The sequence below is a fragment of the Melopsittacus undulatus genome, chromosome 3 (assembly GCF_012275295.1).
Source record: "Melopsittacus undulatus isolate bMelUnd1 chromosome 3, bMelUnd1.mat.Z, whole genome shotgun sequence".
Classification (NCBI taxonomy): Eukaryota; Metazoa; Chordata; class Aves; order Psittaciformes; family Psittaculidae; genus Melopsittacus; species Melopsittacus undulatus.
Window position 1 is genome coordinate 81,792,152 of NC_047529.1, and position 24,847 is coordinate 81,816,998.

General features: G+C 39.1%; 1 protein-coding gene across 1 annotated transcript in view; it reads left to right on the forward strand.

Annotated features, from left to right (window-relative positions):
- Positions 1 to 578: 578 nt before the first annotated feature.
- Positions 579 to 24,847, forward strand: part of EPM2A (EPM2A glucan phosphatase, laforin) — a 39,723-nt gene continuing 15,454 nt past the window's right edge. Inside the window, exons 1-2 of the mRNA XM_034061129.1 lie at positions 579 to 863; positions 14,920 to 15,094. Coding sequence (XP_033917020.1) covers positions 602 to 863; positions 14,920 to 15,094 — 437 coding nt within the window. The 5' untranslated portion in view covers positions 579 to 601. The remainder of the gene's footprint in view (positions 864 to 14,919; positions 15,095 to 24,847) is intronic.

A 24,847-nucleotide genomic window follows, 5' to 3' on the forward strand; every position in this document is an offset into this window, starting at 1 on the left:
AACAGAGTACTTGGGAGCTAAAGAATTCTTTAAAAAGCTTTCTAACCTCCCCAACATTTCACATTTCTGATCTCGCCACAATTGGCTTCCCCGCCTGCCAGGAAGATACACACATCCTGCATACCTAAGCGTTACTTGAGGCTAAACCTTGTTTGTAACACTGCACATATGGTGGTTATTTAATGACATTTGCTGTGCTAAATTAAGTCTGGGCTCCCTAGAGTAACTGCAGTAGCTTCATCTAAGGAAGCGGTAACACATGCAAAAGGCTGTATACACAACGTGCACCACTTGCAACCTCGGATCCCAGTGTGTACTCTCAAAGGTAATGCTCCAGTCCCAACTTTAGGACCCTATCCGGGACAGGTATCGGTTTAACTCCCAGAAGTGTTTTGGGAAGGAAGTCCTCTCTGCTACGTGCGGGCACACAGGAACACCCCTGAAGGACAAGACGACACGATGCTCGGTCCAGCCCGGCCACCCCCAACCCCACCCCCACCGGCGCCTCGGCTCCGCCCGGAAGTGCGGGCCCGACACGACCCCCTAGCGGCGCCGCGCCCGAACGGAAGAGGCTCCGGTCAGACGGAGGCAGCTGCCCGCCATGCTCTTTCGTTTTGGTGTGGTGCTGCCGGCGCGGATGACGGAAGGCGGAGGCGTGCTCCTGGTGGCCGGCTCCCGGCCGGAGCTGGGACACTGGGATCCGCAGCGCGCCGTGCCCATGAAGCCGGCGCGGCCGACCGCCCCGCTGGCCGGCCAGGAGCCCTCGCTGTGGCTGGCAGAGGTGTTGCTGCCGGACCAGGACGTTCCTGACCCCTTCTGGTACAAGTTCCTGCGGCGGCAAGGTGGAGACCTCATCTGGGAAGGTAATAGGGGGCACGCGGCACTCGAGGAGGTGCTTGCGGACCCCGATGGCTGGGCGGTGCCACCGCTTTTGTCCCGCCCCGGGGAGGGGTTTGGGCCTGGGGGCTGAGGCGGTGGCGCTCGGTAGTTACGCTCACGTCGTAGGGCGGGTGGGCCCGGAGGGGTTTCTCTCCAGGGCTGGGCCGTAGGCTCCAGCAGCGCCGCCTCGTGTCCATCGTCCCGGAGTATCACCCAGGGGCCGGGAGCGGCGTCTCGGGCAAGCAGGTCGTGCTCTCTGCCTCCGGCTGTCGGCGGAAACGGCCTCCTCCTGTAGAGTGGATGGCCTAAAGCCTGCTTGTAGGTAGAACCTCCTAGCCTGTCGTGACATGACATGTCGCTAATAAAACTGTTTTTAACGATGTGATGCGGGAGAGTGAATGCGGAAGGCAGCCGCTGTTCTAGGTTAGTAAAAGGTCCTGGAAACTGTTTCATTATCTTTTCGTTACTTTAGGTACCCGTTGTCATGGTGAAGTTTTTGGTTCTTTTTTTCTTTCTTTCCCAACAAGTAAAGATGTCGGAAGTTCCTACTTAATGCATTAAGGTGTAACTTTATTTCAGTAAGCTGAAATGTGCTGATGGCACTCTCAGGCTGGTTAATTTTGCTATTGGAATTGATTAAAAGAAAAAAAGGGAGAAGTTCCAGGCTTTGTGCTGTTTCAGTAGTACTTCCACGGAGATTTCCTCCTGTTCTGTGTTGTCAAATGTTGAATAGCTTTAGTCGGTTTTCATGTGCTGTTCTGGTGTATTTAAGTATGATAAATAAAAGAGAACATGCATAACAATTGAATGCTGAGTCAAATAAAGTGCTAAATATACCTCTTGTCACTGAGGAGTGGATCCAGCTCAGTGAAAGGGAGACAGATGACTAGGTAGTTTGTGAGTGGTTTTTTGTTTTCTTTTTTTTTTAACTAACAAAATAGTTTTATAATCCATATTCCAAAATAAAATATTGTAGAGCAGTTGCTCTTCAGCTATGTTTTAGGAACATATATCACCCTTTTAAAGTGCCATTCTGTTACATAGACTAAAACGTGCATGTCATCTTAACTGTTCCATTTGTTTTTTCTTCTCTATACTAATAAAAGACTCTGTGTTGATAGTGCATTCACAGAGGTTTACATCATGAAGTACTGTTTATGTCATGCATTAGTATTTGTTTTATTTAGCAGCTAAAATAAATAGCGTATTTGCCTGTTTTAACCATGTTTTTCTTTTGCAGAAATGCAGGAAAAGAGAATTTATGGAATAGAAATCTTTACATCTTTCCAAGGAAGCAGAATTGGGTCTCTTTTGAAGGTGCTGTTGTACATAACATGCCAATGATGCTGGTATATAAAAGAGGTCCTCACCACATAGAATATAGCATTAATAAAAGAGTGTTTCAGTCTGTAGGGAATCTGCAATTGTAAGGTGATGGTTACTGTATAGTTTGGAAGCAGTGATACCTCAAGGTATTGTCCATACCTGGAACTGCATTTTGTAAATGCAGTCTGAATAATAAACATACTCTGTTTTGGCAGTAGGCCTACTGCTGCAGCTTTAGGATTAACCTCTGTGGAATTTTGTTCTTGCCATGGTGAATGCTTAGCAATTTGAGCTTACTTAGCTACAGTGATGGAAAACAAATGGGTGTATTATTCAAATGCAGAGGTGGTTTTTAATAAGTCATTCATATCAACTATTGTTTTCTAAGTTATTATTTACAGGAAAGAACTAAATTTGAAATTTGTTGTTGTTCATGTATTATATGAAGGGAGCATAATAAGGTTTTTCTGTGCAATAATTAAGCAATATCAGTCCTTTTTGATCTTATTTTAGTGATTTTTTTTAAATTATTATTTCAGCTGTAGATTAATAAAAGTTTTGTCTGTCATCTGTTCGTTCTTGTAAAAGTCACAGTTTGCAAAGGCAGTTGCCCTTTCTAAAATAGGAAAACATTTTGGTGATACACAAATGATGTGCTTTGACTTTTTTGTATCCTGTGTGTTTAGGATTAAGATGTGCTTTGGGAGACATATAACAGTTAATGGAACATCTGCAGTTTTGAAGACATGGTTGTAAGAGATAGAGGAAAGTGCAGAACGATACTTGCTCTAAGTTTATGAGTTGAGGCATTCATCTGTAACCAGAGAAACTCCTGTACAGTTATGGATGTCAGATGTTTACTTGGATGGGATGTGAAATAATGTACTATGTTTAAGAAAATTACTCCTCAAGTTTTTTATTAGTATGCCTTGTGTGAGGATTCCACTACTAATGCATATGATTTTTATATTACAGTACATGTTGCATCATGTGTTTTGAGTATGAATTTAGTTTATCCTTACAGCCATTCAAGTGCAGTGAGGAAACTGAAAGATGAAATTAATGTATTTGTTCCTGTGGTCTAGAAGAGTCAAAGTCATGGGGCAGTGTTGTGTGGCTTTTGGGTTCTGTCAGGTGGTTTGCTAGGAAACTTCAGGTGAGGCTCGGCCTGTGGAAGGGCTTTGTTACTTGTGTCTGGAGGGAACTAGTTCTCTAGGAGGAGGAGGTGGCAGAGAAAACTTTTGTCCTTCTGAAGAGTCACGTACTTACTGTGCTGCCCCAGGTGACAATGCCAGTCTTCATCCAGAGCCTGTCACAGCCATTTGGCTCTTCTGGCTCAAATCACAAAGTTTCTGTATGGACTCTGGCCCAAGTGATGTTTCTTCAAGTTTGGTACTTTGCTTACCCTCTGTGAGTTAAGCTGAAAGGCCTGTTACCCAGGAGGGTTTTCAACTGCTAAAGTATCTATGGAAAAACAGGTTATGTTGAACTATAGAATCTGGGAATAGGTTTGCCCATTAGAAAAAATAAATGAATGTATATACCCTTTTTTTGGTGTGTGTTTTGTTTTTTTTTTTTTTTTTTTTCTTTTCCTTCCAACTACATCCCATGTATCTTTCTGTGTGCTTTGTTTTTGATCTAGATTCTGCAGAACTCAGTTTATTTCTCCCTTCCAGCATGGAAAGTAAAAGTATATTGTTCTTACTGTCAAAACTAAATAAACACAAGATGAAACTTATGTTTGAATTTGTTTTTGTGAGTTTGTTTGAATTCTTGTCAGTGCCTTTAATCCCCTTTAGTCTGGTCTAAATAAACTGCAGGTACTATACAAGATACATGTTCCATAAAAGAACAGAAGAGTTACTAAGGGTATGCCACCATCTGTATTTTGAGATGCTGGAGTGCAGTTTGTAGACACCTTATGTTTTGTGAAGGGGTAAAAAAAATATTATATATATATGTATATATATATATGAATAAAAGCTGATATTCTAAAATATTGATCCAGTTTCACATAACCTAGTTTGATGAAGTTGGTGCTTGCTTGAAGCTAGACAGATGCCGTATTGCCAGTTAAAGATGAAAAACACGGTTAACCTACCTTGTAGTAGTTTGTACAGGTGAGGCAGAGCCTTATGCATTCAAAAAAAAAATCTCTAGTTTTGAGTGGGGGAAGGAGAAAAAAGAAAGTGTTTTTTTTTTTTTTACACTTACCTGCTCCTGTGCTCTTGGGGGCCCAAACCAGACAGTACAACACAGTTCAGTTTAGAAACAGCTAGGTTATGCAGCCTGTGGCTTGGTATCTTGGCTTTCCAGCATTTCCAGTTCATGCTCCTCTGAGATCATTAGTTACATTTTAAGCTGTCTGTTGGACAACAAACACTTATGATGGTAGTTAAAAGACTTGTACATTTATGAAGTAACAGAGCTTTTAATGATACTGTAATTAGTGAAAATATCATAAGTAAAATTTGATCATGGCTTTTAAGGGTTGAGCACTTCATGGGCTGAAAACATCTGTGATAGTAAAATATTTCACTTGAAGTGGCAGTGTGTTGAAACTGGAATCACAGAATCCCAAGGGTTGGAAGGGACCTCGAAGGATCATCTAGTCCAGCCCCCCTGCAAGAGCAGGGTAACCTAGAGTACATCACACAGGAACTTGTCCAGGCGGGCCTTGAGTATCTCCAACGTAGGAGACACCAGAACCTCCCTGGGAAACCTGTTCCAGTGCTCTGTCACTCTTGTTTCTTGGCCTCAATATGAAACTAAATGTGTATAATTCTGTGAAAGCTATATGGGAAGTTAATATAATGCTGAGATTGTAGCAGAATAAAAAATTATCTGTGGCTAAGCCATTGGCAGAAAGTAAAAACCCTTTAAGGCTGGTCTGGAGAAGTACAGTTGGATGCAACATTATTTTTCTGTAACTGAGATGCATCTCTTTTTCTTTCTTTCTCAAAGTTAATGTACAGATACTCAAATTAGGTAGCAGTTCTATTACTAAAAACAAAAAGATGGAGAAAAGAACCTGAAGTAGAGAACATTTCTTCATACCTCTGTTAATGCAGGTATTTTACGCAGTGTTCCCACTGGGTGTCGCCGTTTTACCTGCCTATAGCCAGTGCGTACCTAAGATTTTGCAGCTGCTTGCGCATTTCACCAGAATCCAGTGTAATCTGCTCTGCTTTTGAAAATAATCCAAAAATTGCTTCCCCCATCCTAGTCTTGTTTCGAAGTAGGTAGTGACTAGGAAGGAACATAAAGCATAACTGGGTGTTGATAGCTGAATAATTGTGTATAATATGCATCTTGTCCAAGCAAGGCTGTTACTTTGTGGACAGTACTAGATGTTTAACACTTTGTGATTGAGGAAACTTTGTGCGTAAAAGTGGATTACTTGAAAACTACTACCCAATATGTCTAATGAGTAGAGAGAAACTTTTGTTTACAAAGTATGGTAAGTCCTGGTGTTTTATCCTTCAAGCCCCTCAAGACGTATATTTATTGTGGATCGTAGTATAATTAATTGGTAGCAAGTTTTTCATTACTTTCTGTGTGTCAGCATTAACCAATTTATACTGAGCAGACTGCTGAAGATCAATAAAGCAAGAGAGTTGCTCATGAAACTGCAAAATTAGAAGAGTAAAAATAGGATACATGCATTCCTCTGGATTTCATAGATGTGTGTAGTTTCGTACCCACAAAGATAATAGGGGGCCTGCTCTGCCTGCTGTGAGAACCTAATTAGAGCACTTGTGGTTATAATGGTAAAGTTAAAATAAATGTGTTATTTACTCAAAAACTTTATTTACTAATGTTCCCATCCCTCACTTCACTCCCTGCCCTCACGTCCAAGTGACAGCAGCATGCAGTATGGGTTGAGAATTTATTTTCAAGGGCAAGAAGCACTAAGAAGTGATAAGTAACTGGGATAATATCTTGGTTAAGATTTTTGTGATGGTTACTCTTTTGGTGTAGCTTGTTTCCTGCCTGTAGTTCAGTGGTCTTTCTGGTATTGTAGAAAGTAACAGTAATAGACAGTACAATGCCATAGACTGTTTCAAAGCAGTTAGGAAGACTATTACATTAAACATTTTGTTGCTATCAGACATTCTCCTATCATCTATTTCCTTTATTGTTATTTTCCACCATCTCTCTGAGAAGAATCTCTTTCTTTTGTTTGTTTGTTGTTCTTTTTTTTTTTACATGATCTGATTTCCCTTTTATTTGCTTTTCTCTGTCTTAATCTACATAGTTAGATTGGGCATTTGCTTGAAAAGTGTTAGTGCAGTAGCAGCTCCCACTCAGAAACACCTGTGTCTAAGCAGACCTAGAGAGATAAATTCTTATTTTCTCATCTCTGATTTAAAAGAAAAAAACGGCCTTGATTAACAGCATTAAGCACTGAGGAAGGCTTTCTTGTAAGCAATTTAGTTATAATTCTGGCATACTTTTGAAAATCCATTAAAAGAATTCTCTTAGGAGTAAGACTAATAGACTAAAAATATTGAATTCAGACTGGATTTTTGTACAAATAAAAAAACTTGTTTTCTTGGTTATATACCAAGATGAGAAGTTGAAAAAGTCTGTTTTAAGTCTGGTAGAAAATAAACATGCAGTGTATGATGCAGCTAGTCTTCTTCTTTTTGGAGATCTCTTTTGGGCTGGCAAACGCAAGGAAATGTTTCTGAAAAGCAAACCAGTCATGAAGGAGGAGTTAGTGAACTAGGTGCTGCAAATTAACAATTTTGTCTTATAACAATATTAGGTATGCAAGTAATACAGTAATTTCACGTACTGTTGCAGAATCTAATGGGAAGATGGTTTATTGACAGCCAGAAAAGTAGCATTAAAAAGCAAACCAGGCTTTTATTAAGCATACAAGTAGGGTTAGTACGTGACATACAGAATTTAAATGTGTTATTTGGTGCTATTTGTCAGAGGTGTGAAAACAAAGGGCAATTATTCAGGGGCTTTGCTGAGACTTTGGGAAGGTGGCACTCCAGTCCAAGATCCCGTGGCAGACTCATACTGCTAAAATACCTGCCTCACTCAGTTCCAGTGAGGAGAATCTAGCCTCCCCTACTTCTTTTTTTTTTTTTTTTTTAACAGTCAGCAGCAATTTGGCCTTTGGGGGATTGAGACTGATCCTATTTCAAGACCTCAGAGACTGAATTTCGTAAAGACAGTTAGACAGCAGGGAGACTTCTGTGGCAGAAGCTGGTGTAAAGGTTAAGTAAATTTGAGTATTTTGGGTATAGTGAAAGAAGCTCAATTAATGTCTGATAATGACGCCATGCAGTAGCACATTCAGGTAACTGAGTTGTGTCCAAAATAGGACTTGAGGCTATTCTTCACTGTAATGTTGGTATGAAAGATACATAAGCTAGCAAATACTTAATCTTTTAAATCCTTAATTTCTGAGATTTTTTTCCCCATGTGTTTCCTTTAGTTCCTGTTGTTCTATTACTTTTTTTTTAATCTTCTATTCCTCAAGCCCTCCCCATCCCTTTGCCCCAGAATATTGATAGTGCTTATGATGTTACTAAACACCTCCAGGGGAATTTCTAAGCATGAACTCAAGCTGCTCATTTACCTTGTTAAATGACCTTGTTTAATACTGCAAATGTAATTATGTATAATATTTAGGCATATTTAAAAATGTTACTTGCCATATAAAGCTTGCTGCAAAATAAATGACAAGTATTGTAAGAGTAAATCTTTCTTCTTACTGATTTGTGAATAGGTGGTCTGAAAATTGCCTGGATATGTGCTGTTTGGGTTTCTTAGTTGCCATTGAAGCTAATGTGCATATACAAGGTTATTTAAGTAGCCCTGTGGTTTTTCAGAGGTAGCAGTGAACTGCAAAACATGTTGTCCTTGCTGGGGTTTCGAGGTTTGGAAGTTGTACACCTGTGGTTTAGGGTCTACCTAAGGCAGGGATGAGATACACATCACCTCTGTGGCTGTTGCTGTGCCCTGGAGTTTCTACATACCTTTCCTCACACAGTAGAAAACAGACAAATATTAAAACTTCCAGCAAGGTATACAACAAGCCAGTGGCTGAGCAAATTATGACTGGGCAGTGCACTAGTGCAGTCTCTGCAAAGGACACAGTGAAAGAGGCAATCTTAGTTATTTTTTATTCATTCATGTTTTTCTTGTTCACCACACTCAGTGGTGCAGAGAAATTTCATTGACCCAGATTTGGCTCATTATCTTTTGAGATCAAGCTAGTAATTTCACTACTGTGGCTCTTCTATGCAATCTGGGTGCAGTTGTCCTCTCTTTCAAGATGAGTCTGTGCTGTTGGCAGAATGCTGGATTATATTTTTTCATCCCTGAAGTAGAGCTGTAATAAAATACTAATTGAAGATTTTTCTTTGCATTCTGTTACTGTGTGATTAGATCAAATTTCAGAAGAGCCTCTTTTGGTCCCTGTTTATCTTCTTCTAGTCCTTGGTCTTTGGACATCTTTTTCTTTCTTACTGTATCTTCATGTTTTTCTTTTGTTTTGATCTCATCCCTGTCTTTTGCCAGTGCCATGTATCAGTTATGTGGAAATCTTCGATTTTAATCTTTTGTTTGGTTGTTTGTACAGCCAGCTTCCTTCTTATGCTGCTTTGATCATTATTTGTATGCATTAAAGCAGGAGCCAAAAGTGCCATCATGCAGGTTTTGAAAGACCCCTCTGTGAAGCTTGAGCTGTAAGTGGGACTGCTTGGTTCCTTTGAACTCTAGCAACAAGTGAGTTGCAAAAGCAATGAGAAACTTTCTATTTTAATGCCTAGAAACTAGCTTTTATGTTTCTCTTTTAGACAAGCATTTTTGCTGTGGAGAGTCACAAAGAATTTAAATAAAATCATTCTGGACCTTATTGAAGGGAAAAGGTGATACCCTATTGATTAAACTAGGACCTGTATCTTCTGACAAACTCTTATGAATTCCTTCTGTTCTTTAATTAGGAAAGTCGACATGATCAATCAACAAGAGAATCAGTACTGTTCAGATATTTAACTTACCCTTTTTTATCTTTGAATTTTACATGTTTTTAAATGATTGTGTATTTGCTTCCCCAAAATAATTAAACCAATGTTTGCTACTTGGAATGATATGAATAAAACCAAGAAGAATTAAAAATACTGATTTAAAAGTGTCTTGAACTGTAAAAACTTGTATTTCCTGTTGTGTATTGCCCTTTCTCAAAGGGCATTTGTGCTTGTTTTCATTTCTGCAAAGGTGAACAGGTGGGTGGAAAACAGATTTGATTTTCTTTACTTTACTAGGAAACAGGAAAGTTGAAATGCTGTTGAAATTCCTCCAAATCTTTGAAGTTGCACAATGTTTTCTTGACTACTAAAAAACCCCAAACTAATCATGCAGATAGTTGTTTATTTAGTATTAGAAGTGCCTGGATGCCTACCCAGTGGTCTTATGGTGTGTGCTGTGAGCAGCATGTTAGTTCTGAGACAGGCGATATTGCTGTCTCACAAAATGCAGGTGAGGAGGTGCACAGATGCTGTGCCTGAGCAACATGTTTAAATGGGAGTTGTGATGAATTCCTGCTCTGGAGACTGGTAGAGTCATGGGGGGCTTATTCAAAGTTTCTTGAAGTCTTTGTAAAAGGTTTGGGTAAGGTTGGGAACACTATTTAGTGTAAGGGGACAGACACATTTACATTAACAATTTACGCATCAAAGGGTTCGTTTTGGTGAGAATTTGCCTTGCAGCTCCCTCAGGGATTCTGTGGTACATCCTCACAGTCAGCACTCTCTGTTTCAAGCTGTTGCCCTCCTAATGAAATCTAAAGCACCCGACTTGTAAAAGGGATGTGAATCTCTCCAGCCATTCAATCTCTGAGTGTAATGTGCCTGGGATTGGCAGTGGTGCACGCTTTGTTGTTGGTAAAGATGTAAAGTGCATTTGTGGTCCTGGAAGCATGTTGGATTGTAGCAAACTATACCCTGCACCTTCTCTGTTTGTGCTATGCCAGACAGTGGTGTGGAAGCACCATGGCAAATGTGGTTTCCTGGCACAGTCAGGATAGCCTTCCCAGCTTGTAGGTGGGGCCCTTTCCAAGCTTCATGTGCAGAAACTAAACTTCAGTACTAGGCCTTCAGTTTTGGTAACATACTTTAGGAAACACTTTGTACATTTGAGAAGTGAGCAGTAAGGATGAGCATGGTTTCTGTGAGGAAGGGCTTCTGTGTCTGACTTCTTAGCAGAGTCACTTAGAAAATCCATAGGTGCAGTGCCCTTCCAGATAAAGCAGATAAGGGGGATTTCTGGAGTAGGACAAATGTAAACTTTGAGTGGAGTTGGGAGTTGGTGTGGATATGAGCAGCTTCAGGTATGAGCAGGCATGTCTGGACTCTCCATACAGGCAGTCTCATGTAATTTCTGTCTGCACTGGGTGCTATCTTTTATCTCTTAAGATAGATAAATAGATAGATTTATCTCTAAGATATCTCTGTGCCTAAGCGGAAGTTAAGAAATATGAAAGGGCAGCAACACATTTATGATGCACTGAGAAGAGTCAGATTCTGCTGAGCTTGGTCCCACTGCCTTCATCACACACTTGTTTCCTCCCAGAATAACCAGCCACATCAACAGCCCTGGACTAGAGAGAGAGCAATGAAGTGATGGTCTTTGGACTATGGTGCTGCTGGTCACTGCCTCAAGCTTGTCCTGGGCATGGGAAAGTCCCCATGCTCCAGGGATCCAAATGCAGCAAGATTTTTGCTTGGCCTATTGTGGTGATGGAGGAGAGAGTAAATGTTTCACTTTGTATGTCAGGTTTTTGTCCTGCCTCTGAAAGCTGTTTTGCTTTTGGCAGGAGCTCTTCGAGGGCTTGTGAGAAGTCTTGGGCTGGCTGTTCTGAGTCAAATCCGATGGAGTCACATAACTTTACTGCAGATGAGATGTAAGGAGTCTACTCCATCACTGGAGCTAAAGGGGCTAAAATGAGATTAAAGCATGTCTTGCCTGGATGTACATCATACCATGAGGTTGATGTACCTTGCTTCAGACAGAGGAAACTTGAGAGTAAAGTTTAAAAAAGGTAGGGGCAGACCAGCTAATGATTTCTGCTCATCAGCCAGGCTGTGCCTATTTTCCTAGCTGTATACATTCTGCAGATATATAACAGAACATGTAAGTGATGCTGATTGTTTTCTATTTGAAACATGGTTTATGATCAGTTACCTTGAATGAAAGCTGGTTTAGTTGGCTGACTTTTATTTTTATATTAAATGATTCTGGAAGATAAAAAAATGCAATCTTTAGCTCTTTTGTAGCAGCTTGAAATAATTGATAAGTTCTACATTACTCCTCCAAACTTGTCACCTGGCTCTACTTATGAAACTTTTCTTGCATTGTTTTATGGAGTCTAAAATATTATGGTTTTCCTGTGACAAACTGTGCTAGCAGAAGCCTGATATGAAGTGATATAAAAACTTCCTCCTTTTTTGAAACTTATTTGTTAAATGTGTCTTGTGAAACAGGCTGTGTCAAGAAGCACCTGTGTATCATTTGGATGATACCTGGGTAGTGAGATCTTGATCATTTGTGGTAATTGCTTTCTTTCATAACTCTTGCAAGGGGAATAGAGAATTCGGCTTCCTGAACACAGTTCAGTGTGATCATACTGTTCTCTAAATTAGTATTTCTTTCAGATGGTAGCACTCTTGCCTTCCTGTCTGAAATTATAATGTTGTATTTGTTGAATATATATAATTAAATATATATTCAACAAGTAAATGTATATACACAATATATATACACAACATACATATATGTATGTTGAATGTATATTCATATACATACTGTTACACAGACATCTTATTTCAGTGAGAGGGTTGTTAATTCATGGATCGTGTATAACGTAAGGAGTAGTAAAAAGCTATGCAATTCTCATTAAAAATGTTAGGAATGCAAGTAGTTAATGTTTACCTTAGTATCACAGGCAAAACAGAAACTAACTTTTGAGATTCCCATTTGAATTTAGGCCACAGTGGAAGGTGAGGTTGAGGGGTACAGAATAATCAACAATGATAAATGACAATTAGAGAAGGAAGCTTTTCAGAATGAGATTTGACAAAACCTGTTTGAGGGAACAAATCAAGCAGCATCTCTTGGTAATTTACTCTAGGCCCTGCTTTTATGTGGTGTTGTAGGCTGGGTAAGGAGTGAATAGTGGTGAAGGTGAATAGGTTACAAAGCCAGGAGTTTTCTGCCGTTTAAGAAGACAGATAATAGAGAAGGGGAAAAAAAATTAAAAGACAAGAATTAAGGCTGGAGAAGGAGAACAGAGAGTAAAACTGCCAAATGACAGAAGTCCAAGCACTTCATGCAGCTGCAGTTGTAAATGGGAAAGTAGGAAGTATGTACTGGTGCAATTGAGATCATGAAGACAAAGAGTGAGGCTTTGTTGTCTTGTAGGGCTGACTAGTACCTTGAGGAAGGAAGAAATTAAGCAGGAGGAAGAGGTCATAGGTTGTGATTGCCAACATTTATACAGGAACCCTTGTGAGAGAGGAGGAAGAGCTGTGAACAATGGAAGGAGCAGTCCTTGAGAGAGCCAGAGTGGGTATGAGGGCACCCACATGCAAGATAAAATAGGACTTGGAGTAGCAAAAGAGGCAGAGATCCTGAGAACATGGTTCAAAACTGCCAGTGGCAGTGAGGGCTGGCAGCTACCTGGAGGCTGCAGGACACCCCAAGGGGCTGGCGGTCCCAGGCATCAGGCACCTCCCTGGAGCCTGGGGATGGGGCTGTGGCTGGGATGGGATATCTGCCCGTCAGCAGGTAAGGGTCAGGATCACACACAGCCTTGTGATGGCAAGGCAGGGCCATGGTGATGTGCTCTGCTACAGACAGTTGTGAGAGAGTAAAATGGGAAAGGCAAGATGTGTTATTTGTGGTTGTTAAGATTTTGAATATGACAATTATGAATATTATTTGTGACAAATGTCATAAACATCCATAGGTTTTGTTACACTGTTGTATTTATTAATGTAAACTGCTGTCTTTAAATATTACTTAGAAGTGCTAAAATGTGCAAACAATTAGAAATGTGATATTTGTAGCTTCAGGAGGTATGCACTTATCTTGCTCACCGTATTTATGAAAAGCTGTGTCCTACTATGGCATATGGTGCCAAGTGGTTCAGCAATACAGAGAAAGTAGTTTTCTGCTAAGTATTATTTTTCTTTTTGGTAAATAATATTTCACAATTACGATAAAATACTCTGCATGTCATTTGGAAATAAGGAGGTTGAGCTTCGGTATTTAATATTAGTCTTATTCTCTAATCATTGCATTAATACGTCTCCCAAAACACACTTGCTCTAGCAAATTTCCCTAAATGTGGTGCTTGGAAGCTGGTCATGTATTCACGTGCAGTGTGAAATTGAAGATACTCCTTTGGGCTTAATTTTACCCAGAAATATTCTGACATCATTAATAATGTATAAGTGTAAGAGTCATACATTAAAAGAAAGCCATAGACTAGGTCACTTCTAATCTGCACAATAATTCCTACATGGCAATTAGTATTACAATAAGTATGTAAAAATAGGGTAAGGGGGAGAATATATATATGTTAAATTTTTGGAGGCTAGATAACCTTTTTATTGACACAGCCCAGTTAAATTGAAGATGCTTATTCTGTCATGGTTTTTAAAAATTGGTTTTATGTACTAAAGCTCACACTATTGCTATAAGAGTAGAAGAAGGGGTAATGGATATTAGGTTGTGGAAAACTAAGAAAGTATTCTTACCTTAGACAAGACTGTTTTAGGTAATTGTGATCACTCCCAGATGTGACCATCTCTTTCTGGGTCACTTTGGGCAACTTTTACTGTATATGAACAAACTCTGTAAGTGGGATGTATGCATCTGAAGAGTACAAAACAGCTATTTATTGTTTAGCAAACATAAAAGATGGTAGGATTTAATGAACTGCTAGGCTAGGCAGCAGTGTGCATCCTGTGCAAGACAAGACACCCGAGAGTCTTTGCTGCCAGGCAGCTGTGGATGAGGTGGAGGAAGACCAGTCTTTGTTCCCTGAAACAGATCTTCAACACTTCTGGGTTGCTGTCTGCCACCTGCTTGCTTTTCTTTCAGATTTGATCCCTTTCCACAGAGGTGTTTTTCATCCTGAACCCTTAAGCTAGTGACAAATCCAGGGTCACCAATCCTACCTTTGTTTGTGGTTTTACCTTTCTGATCTTGAACAGAAACATTCTCTGGTTTCTCTTACGTCATTCTCGTAGCTGGGCAGTTTCCTTGGGAATAAGCCTGAGGCAAGGTGACAGTGCCGTACTGTGTCAGAGCTAGACTGTGCCACAGCAAGCTGGATCACCCCCCCAGTGGAGGTCACACAGCAGAAACATTAAACACTGAGGTCACATATTATCAGACATCAAAAGAGGAACTTAAATGAAATTAATTATTATTGAAATTTTAAATGCCACAGTTGATGATTTGAGAATTTTATACACCTTATTGTTTGGGATTTCAAAAATAATTTGAAAAATGCTGAACACTTGCTTTGTGGTAGTGCTTCTGTTAGTAACAGAAGGTTTCAGATGTTAATGATGTGTTATGAGAAATGCACTTTGAACAGGCAGCAAAAACCACTCCTCAGTTCACATCTGAAAAATCTTTCTGAAGATGAACAGCCTGCAATTGTCCTTTCTTCTGTTTTAGGTGATGGGCCCCATCATGATCGATGTTGTGTTTACGACCAGAGCAACATAGTAGATGGAGTTTACTGCCTCCCAATAGCACACTGGATTGAAGTCTCTGGACATACTGATGAGATGAAACATACAACTGACTTCTATTTTAATATTGCAGGACATCAAGCTATTCATTACTCCAGGTAAAAGAAAAGTGCTGGTCTTGGCTGGTGTCAAGCATTCAGACAGAATACTAATAGAGTAAAGTGAATTTGAAGTAGTGAATGGCAGTATAAATGTAACACAAAAGTTTAACAAAGATGCAGCACCTCTTTGCAATTAAATATATCTTTTAGCAATAACAAAGAGAGATTCTGAGTTCAAGGGTACCTGCATCCTGTACAGGTGTGTTAAATTGCATCGTATCTGAAAATGAGTAGTTATAATTTATGGATAAATTTCTGAAAACCTGTCATTTTCAAATGCTTGTCCATACACACATGTAAACATGCATGTATGTAGTGTGTTTGTTTTGGGATTATTTTGCTGAAGATCATCTCCTAAGAAACAAAAATTTATTCTGGCACCAGAACTTTAGGGCATTACATTATCACTCGTGCAGCAGTAACTGCTCTTGTAGAAGATTTCTACTTCTGTACATGCATTTGAAAAAATACCGAAACTTTAACAAGTCTTAAAATGTTTATACTTCCATGCTGTTCACTTGAGTCCACTGCAGCACCAGTGGAACATTCTGGCCTGAATAAGGAGAAAGTAAAGCTTAAAGAGAAGAGGGCACCTACCCTTTAGGGCTGCAGATAAAGCACATGCTGTACTTAGAGCAGCAGACTTAGTGCTGGTGTTTAACAAAGAGTCACTGAAGAAGTTGCGACTATTTGTAATTTCTTCCACATCTCCAGTCATGGACGTGGCAGCAAGTTTGTTGATTGATAATGGTTGCATGAATGCTGACAGCCCTGATACACCATGTGCAGCTGGTGATGGTTACAGAGCAGTTAGTGATCCCAAAGGGGTATGCATTTTTTAAAGAAATCAAACCACCTCTTACTTTCATTAGGTCTTAGCATTGTGTTGTGTTAATGCCTCCAGATTACCATTGCAGCTACACCAACCTCACTGTCTCATCTTTTCTTTCTACTCTTCGGTCTCTACCCTCTCACAGGGTAGGAAGCAGAATTATCTGTTTTCTTGTCAGAGTTGCAGTGTATACGGGAAAGACTTCCTGCTCTTATTGTCTTCTGGAATAGTATGGATTCATGAGCACTGTTAGGCATATGTAGGTGTGTGGCTTGGTACCTTTTCCCTGAGACCCCTTCAAGCTATATAATACACCTGACAGACTATACTGTTATCTGTATCTTATGCATCCATTTCCAACACCCTGTCAGAGAAAAGATCTTGTTTATTCCCAAGCACAGATTTGTCAATCCCAAATAATCTTTGCTTGGCAGAGGAAGTTTGAGAGAAAGAACAGCTGTCAGAAAAGGAATATCCAAACACCAGAGGCTAACTTATCTTTCTTTCTGGGGGCAGCAGTGATCTGTTTAACACTGCCTTATCTGCATGACTGTATGTTTCCAAGATCAGGTAAAAAGCTGCAGATTCTGCCAAAGAATATCTGAAGAAAATTTTCTGAGTTGTGTAGTCTTTTCCAGCTGAGGATCCCCTCCTCCATTCCCCTCTCACGCACACATACCTTCATTGGAAAGCAACCTTTTATTTACATCTTCAGTCATTCTTATTTCAGTTCTTTGAGCTATATTAAGTGAGCATATCCCATAATAGCCCTGCTGCATAATTATTTTTAGTACTTTGAAGATATGCAGCCTTAAATGACTTCTTAACAGTTTGGGGCTGGTTATAAACAGCCCAAAAATTATTGGTTAATTAAGATTTTTAGGGGTTTTTTTTGGTAGAGCAGCTGCAGTGAGCTGATGAAAATGCCTTTATTTTGTAATAGAGTTATTGACTCAAAAGAGAAATATGCAGATTAATATCATCAGAAATAATAAGCCCCAAACAAAAAAACCCTACCAAAAAATCCCCAAACAGAAGCAAAGAACCAGTCTCTCTGCTTCTGTGGTTAAAAGTATGATCAAAGTTATCCAGCTAAGGTAACTTTTTCCCATGCAATAATGGAGGCAGCAGTACCATGGAGATCTTTATGGGCACAAATTCCAAGTCCTGTCACTGGCTGTAGGATCTTTACAGAATGGTAGTAGCTGGAAAGAAATGATTTATCAATGGAAACTTTTGAAGTGAGTCCCTTCCCTATGTTGCTTCACTTAATAGGATTGCCATGTGTGAATTAGCTGGAGAGGAAAGTTTATCTCTGTGAAAATGGCCTACATGAGCCCTTGGACTGATTTTACTTGTGGGCTGTCTGCTCACAACAATTAGAAACAGTTGCTCAGAGCTTCGCTACTACCTTGCTGCTTCAACTTGAAAAGGGCTGCAGCAGGATAAGGAGATCCTGCTCTCTGCTGTGGCCAAAAGTCATTTTGAATCATGCTGGGGGTGATGGGAATGCTTTGAGGAATCAGATTTTTCTTGCTCAGTATAGGTGTATTCACTCATTGAATTCAGTGAGTAAATTCAGTGAATTTATGTTTAAACTTATATTTAGAGAACTTGCTTTGTGTTGGTCATTTGGGTCAGGGAGTGTATGGTGCTTTTTTTAAGCACAGCAGGATTTGAATGAATGTTTTTTTTTAATGTGTGATATGGAGCTTGTCTGCAGCTAGAGTCATGACTGATAACCTCCCTGGTGTTAGTGTTCACTTGTTTCGGACATATAATGACACACATCACTGAAATCTGATTCAGAAAAAAAAATAATAGCCCCTTTCTCTTTTGTGTTAGATATCCCTGCAATAAGATGCCTCCAAATTACAGGAGAGTTCACTTAGGTCACAGTAATTTTCCAAATTAAATTAGACTTACTGTAATCTTTTCTGGGAGAAGATAACTTCAGAAAATTTGTAACTCTGGGGCATGTTAGCTCTGTTCCAGTTCCATCTGTGAAAGGTGGAACTTCCTAATTTATAGCTGTTATGTGCCTTGTTATTTATATAAAGAACCTCTACGGTTCTCAGAATAAAGGTATTGCATGAGAGCAAGGGAGGGAGTGACAGCTGAAAATACAAAACCTCAAAATAATATTTGGAGACAATGATGCTTGATGGCAGAATTAGGTGTTTTGGAAATGAATAGCACTGAGAGGAAAAGACATTTTATTACAATTTTCCATTTTCAGACTAATTTTAGGTTTCTAAGTCCACCCCTGTTAACTAATGAGTTTGCACAGTTTTTGCCTACTCATTCAAATGTGCTGTATGACCACCATCTCTTTATTTTAGGACATACACTTTGATGCCATGTATGGTGTCTAATTTTTAATAATACATGTTTCAAATATATTGTCTTCATAACTGTCATTCATTGTGCATGCTTTTTGTGGGTCATGCCTCCTAAATCTGAAGAAGAAAAACATTTTTTACATTCTTTGTGTGTAAAATGCAGCTAAGCTAGATTCTGTAAGTTCCCCAATTACTTTATTGACATGCATCTTTCATTGGGGTGGAAAAAAAAACAGCTGGTTGAGTATGGTTTTGTATGAGAATCACTGGAGCAGGAAAATAATGTAACTTCTACTAATTTATTTGGGTCATATGAGGCACAGTTATTGCTATTTGAATGTTAGAACACTGCTGCTATTGATGAACATAAAGATATATATAAAGGCATCTGTGGTAGGACTCAGCTTGAGATTAACATCACTAGATTCATATGTGTGTATACAGCAGTTCTGCTCACCAATAACTAGATGTCTACTTTAGAGTGAAATGAAGAATTGAGTTGTTGGTGAGCTCCATTGATGAAGCTGATGTGATCTCAACTGGTTTGTAATGAGGCATTAAACATCCTGTCTGGTTGCTTGAATGTTGCTGTCTAGTGTCATCTGAGATGCTCTAGAGTTTCCTGTCTGGCCTCCAGCTACTGCGCTACAGGAACATAGTTTCTTACAGCTTGTTGGCCATATCTGTAAACCCCATCCACCCATCCAGCTGTTCCAGATGCTATAGGATGTCTCAGTTGTGAGTGGGAAGCCGCCTTCAGGCAATGCATTGAGCATTGTGCGGAAGACACCCATTTGTAGATGACCAGGGCTTGGTGTCTTCATCTTGATCTTGTATCTCATCTCTTAGCTGTATTAATGAATAATGTCCATCTTGGTGCAGTTCAAATTCAGAATTACCTTTGAATTGTGTCACTGGAAAAAATATTTATATTTTTACTCTTTAACTTCTCTTCTGACTTACAAGTTTTAATTCATTCACAAAATAAAATACCCTTCCAAGTGTAATTATGAAGTAATTTTTTTATTACTGAACTATAAAAAGAAGCTTTAAAGAGAAATCTGTCACAAAAAAACCCTGGAGTGCAGTGAACTATGCTACTGTAGTAGAAAACTGAACTGATATTTTATGCCTACATTATGAATTAAGTGAAGAGGTGATGATGTCTACAGAGATTACCATAATTAACATTAAAAACTGAGAGCCAGCTGTCCCCTGTGCCTAAAAGATACTTGTGGTATTAGAGCAAAAAATAAGAAATAACGAGCTCCTGAACAAAAGTCTTCAATTGTATTCTAGTAAAATAATCCTGAATAAAAATACTTAACATCAATAGGAATTTGCCCTTTCATTTCAGTACTTGGGGTTCTAACTTTAAAGGTGTCTGGCCATTTTATACTTTAAATGATGAAAATATTTTTAGGCAAATTTTGTGATACATTTATCTCATAAACGAGGACATTGGCCACTGATTTGAATATTTTTTTTTTTTTTATACTGAGCTATAGTCTTAAACTCGACTAAATTAGAGCCATTGTTTATTTAACAATGGGATTCATCTTTTATAGAATGGTTCAAAGATTAATTCTATGTTTCGTCACTTGTATATCTTCATTTTTTTCCTGTAACACCCTCAACTGGAGCTGTGAACTGCTCTTACTAGGCCCTGCTGTGCAGAAAATGGATTTTATAACAGTGTAAGAAATTACTTTTAAGCAATTTTATTATTTAAGTTCTTGAAAATTAAGAGAGCATGAGGAAATAGGAGGAGGGAAAACAATTTATAAGCTCAGCATTTCGTTTGGTTTTAAAGTCCTTATTTGTTTCTTTAATTTGGATGTATCTCTGTATTGGGTAACAAATGCCTTTTTCTTCCACATTTATTGACCATCAAACAGAAAGTTTCGTCTTTCATAAACTCCCTACTCTGTGTGCTCCCTAACAATGGCTGAAAACTTGAAAACTGTTTCTGCTTACTAAGGGTTGTTACGTTAGATGAACAGGATGGCACCTGGCTGAGATAACCTAAGCCAGGCTTCAAAGAGTTAGCTACAAATCTTAGCATCAAAGAGTTAGCTACAAATCTTAGCCCTGTGACCTGTGAACAGAAACAGAATTGTAGACAGTACATCAGTACAGTCACAAACCGTGGTGCCTGCATAATGCTGTGAATGAACTGGATCGTGGGAACTCACTTTTCAGTCATTTTGGTTTTCTAAGCATTGCTGTGCTGAAGACACCCATTTGTAGATTACCAGGGCTTGGTGTCTTCATCTTGATCTTGTATCTCATCTCTCAGCAAATAGCTGTTCTCAAGCACATCTCCCATTCCCTCACTGTGACCTACAACCTAGCACTTGAAAGGAACTTGAAATGGGAGCTCCTGGATGTCAGTTACTTGTTTCTAATTGCATTTCTTGTGAGTACCATAGTAACAAGCAAAATCTGGCATTAGAACAGGTGATGTAAATTTTGCCAGAAGAAAAAAAAAATCAGAGCTTTTAAAGATTTTTGCATGACAGTCTTCAGTGTTTGAACTCCGAGTATTACTGCTACCTACAGTGACTGGTCTCTTAAATCTCATGAGTGGCTGCTAGCCAGCATGTTGTCAGGTTTGTTGTGTACTGTATTGGCTGAGGGACACAAAATATCATCTAGACTTTGGAATGACACTGTTGAAGTACTGGCTGATGAATGGTAAATCCTCTGTGAAACAATGATAAAATTGTGGGAGGGAATGATTTTGGTAGCAAAATGGGACTGAAAAATAACAAACTTATGAACTGTTAATGTTTTTATGTCAGTGATTTTTTACCTGGCAAGCATCATTAATATTCATCAGCTTTTCTGGGTGTTTACTCTTCTTTCCATAAAGCTACAATGTATACTGTCATTGATGAATTAATAACTTTGAACAGTTCACACATATAATCTAAGCAACAGAACATTTTATAAATGTTTTAATGTGGTATTTTACATTGCATTAGATTATTAGAGCAATTAGAATAATAAGTGATTGAACAGTAAGAGCACGATGGATTTCATTTTTTATGAGAACGAATGTGTTTCTAATGAAGGACAGAATATTTTCACAGCTAAGGAATTACTAAAGCCATGAAAGGAATGCCTAGCACTCATCTGTAGTAGAAAGAGATGCTTCCACAGCACCTTCATTATGTCATTTGCCTTCTTAACTGTTACACTCCTCATGAGGGAGAACTGAGTTGTGAAGTTCTTTCCATTCCTTATCCTTGCAAAGAGAGATAAAGGAAATCTTTTGGATGTTACAGATCTGAAGAAGATTTTTTTTCTTTCTTAATAAATTCTGAGTCATACTCAGAAGTAATGTCAAGGACCTTCAAGCTGCCCCGTGGCTCAGCCAAGGAAGAGCCAGTTGGTGTCCCTAAACTCTGAAATGGTATGAGTGTGCAGTAGTTTCCTGAGAGTATTGCTATAAACCCTAAACAAGAATGCCCATGAGGCAAAAGAGTTTTTGCAGCAATAAATCTCTTTATATACTTCTGTCTCACAAGTTAACGTAATTTTGTCATTCACAGGGCTGGGCTTGAAGGGGTGTGTGCAGTGCCACTGCTGGACTGTGCTGGTGTATGTAGAAGCAGGAGGAGGAATGGGACCACAGCTGCAGTCCTGCTGCTTGCAACACCAGATCGGCACACAGCTCTCTGAGGCAGCAGCTATTAGACATGTCATTCCTCTGGAACCCAAATAATTTCTATGTATAAATTATAAAGTAAACTGAACATGGCTCAATGTGCTCCTAGTCAGCTCAGGGAATTTGGGAAATATAAAAATTTTTTAAAAAACCTGGTAAAATGTGGGTAGCTGAGTTGGACTGAGGATTGTGAGGTGACAGAGGGAAAGCTGGAAATACTGGCTGCTTCATGGAAGCAACTGGGTTTTACTCACATATGAGGAGCTTGTGGCTTGTGAGGTGCTTTAGAAGAAAACCTGAAACGAGGGCTGAACTCAAAAGAGCTAGTAATTCAACCAAGTAATTTCTGAACAGTGAGTGGGTGACAGGACACAACAAGCTAAAGGGGAGCTTAACATGCTGTCTGTATAATCTTGAGGGTTTTATCTGGATTTTTTCCTGAATTTTTCTTTACCATTCTGCCATTCATATGTGGCATATGGAATGGACATTTGATTGAGAGTTATTTATTTAGAGGGATAATAATTTAGGAATGAGTATTTAATTAATAAAAAGGCTGCAAGCAGAGACTGGCTGCTGATGGGAAGATGAATGCCTTTCATCAGCTGGCTATAATGGGTAATACTTGCAAACATGGTTGCTCTTTAAAGTGGATCTTTTTATAGGTGTGTTGCTGCATGCAATTTCCTTACGTCCTAAGAAAACCTTACAGTTCTGTTGACACAGGGAGCAAAAGCTAGAAGAAGGATTGGAAATCCTCTATGGAAAAACCTTGAGGAATAAACACACTGTTTCTCTCTGTGGGATATAACAGACAAAAGTTGATAGTCTAGTAAATATGAATTTTGTGGGGGGTATCACTTCTAGGGAGCAAAAAATGTTGATGCTCCTAATTTCTCTTTCTGTTTTACTGTGCTTCCCTGCCCCTTGTCTGTATTTCTTCTGGAGGTCTTCAGCTTTTTTTGCTGCCTCTTCACTGTTTAACATTCAGGCTGTCAGTGAGGGAGTAAAGTTCTGTTTCCACTGGAAAGCAATTTGCTGATGTTGCTGACTGTGAATGAAATTGAGTGAGATTGTGAAATCCTGGGCAATTTAGCTCACAGCTGGGATGGTGGGGAAGGGGTAGCATCACTCTTTCACCAAAGATAATGTTCCAGTTATGTTGCAGATACTTATTTCCTCTTAGCTTTTTAATTCGTTAGGTGCTCTGTAATCACTGGCATTTCTTTATATAGTTTATCTAAAGATAGCAGAAGCCCTTTTTCAAAAACAGAGATAGTCTACTCAACCGTATTGCTATTTAGGCTACCAGGAGGGAGCAAGTTCAGGTATTTGGTTGTTACCAGCAGAACTTAATAGAAGAACTCACAGAATCACAGAATCCCATAATTTAACTCCATAATTTACAACTGGTGAAACCTTTGAACAAGGGACTTGTATTTCCAGTGTGGACCCACTCTGTCTACCCTTCCCATGGTTTTTTAGCAGGCACCACTCCTAGGTTGTTGATTACCCCAGCAAGCCTGCAGCTGACTTTTATGGAAGAAAAAGCCTCAAAACAAGAGAGTTTGCAGTTCCCAAAAGCTGATAGTTTATTTACCATCAGATAGTTTATTACTACTAGCTGTTTGATATCTGCTTGCTCAGCTTATTCCCTATTTCTGAAAGAGGTAACCTGCAAGTCAGAAAAGTTGGAAATAAACAACTGCATAGTTGTTTCAGCTCAAATGAAATGGGATAGTGTAAAAGATACCTCAGTTAAACCAGCATCAAGCTGAAGCTAGTAAGTTATGAATTCTACCTCTATTTTCAGTAATTTTTATAAATGCTAAGAGATATAAGTGCAAGTTATTATGCTTAAATACTTTATATATTCACAAGATAATTTAAAGAAAGCTCCTCTGCATAAAAATGTACAGAATCCTATTTACAGGATAAAAGATTATTTATTAGACAGGAAACACGAATGTAGGTCTAGTTTTTTTGGAGTTTGGCTCAGAGACAAAAGTATTTTATTTCCCAAGAGTAAATAGAGATTATCAAATTGCTACTGTAATTTCCCATATATATTTCTCTCTCTGCAGGAAAAAACAAAAACACAAAGAAATGAACTGTGTCTTCCCAGGGAACATATTAAGAGGCTGAACTGAAAATCTCTTTTCCCCTCCTTTATAAACTGCTTGTACTTTGGGAAATTTAATTTCAGGGAGTCAGGTACATGATTCCTGCTATTGTTCAGAAGTTTAATGTATGCCCTCTTGTGAACGGTGATAAAAATTGAGTCAAATGTCACGGACATTGCCAAGTTATAAGAAATATAAATTTTCCTTTATTGGTTTAATAGATCATGTTTTGTAAGTTTAAATGGAATATTTTTTTTCTTTGAAGTGAAACACCTAATAATAGAATGATGATTTTAAAGAAAATGTAGAATCAGTAATGAAGTAGAAGCTTCCTTCCTCCCCCCTCTTCTACCTTCTCCTTCTCTTCTCCCTACCAACTCGCCCACCTACTTTCCTATCTACCTACCTGTAACTTCAAGTGAGTGATAACAAGCAGAAACAGGAAGGTAGCATTCATGAGGAAATTCCATTCATCAGCTGTGGGGCAGCAGCAAGACTCTCCATTCCTGTGTCTTTCAGTTCTGGGTCTGGATGCTAGGAACTAGTATATACATGTGGGTGTTGGTGGGCTTCTAGAAATTTTACTTTAGTTTATCTAGCTTCTCCAGGATTGCCACTTTCAAAACCCACTGTCCCAAGGTGAAGATCTGATAAGGAGGATATACAGCTTCCCTAATTTCTCTAGTGTTTGTTCTGCAATCCAGCTGCCAGGTTGAAGGGTTGGCTGTGTGCAAGCGAGTCCTAAACCCAGTGTCAGCTACTGCTCTCAATACAGAAGAC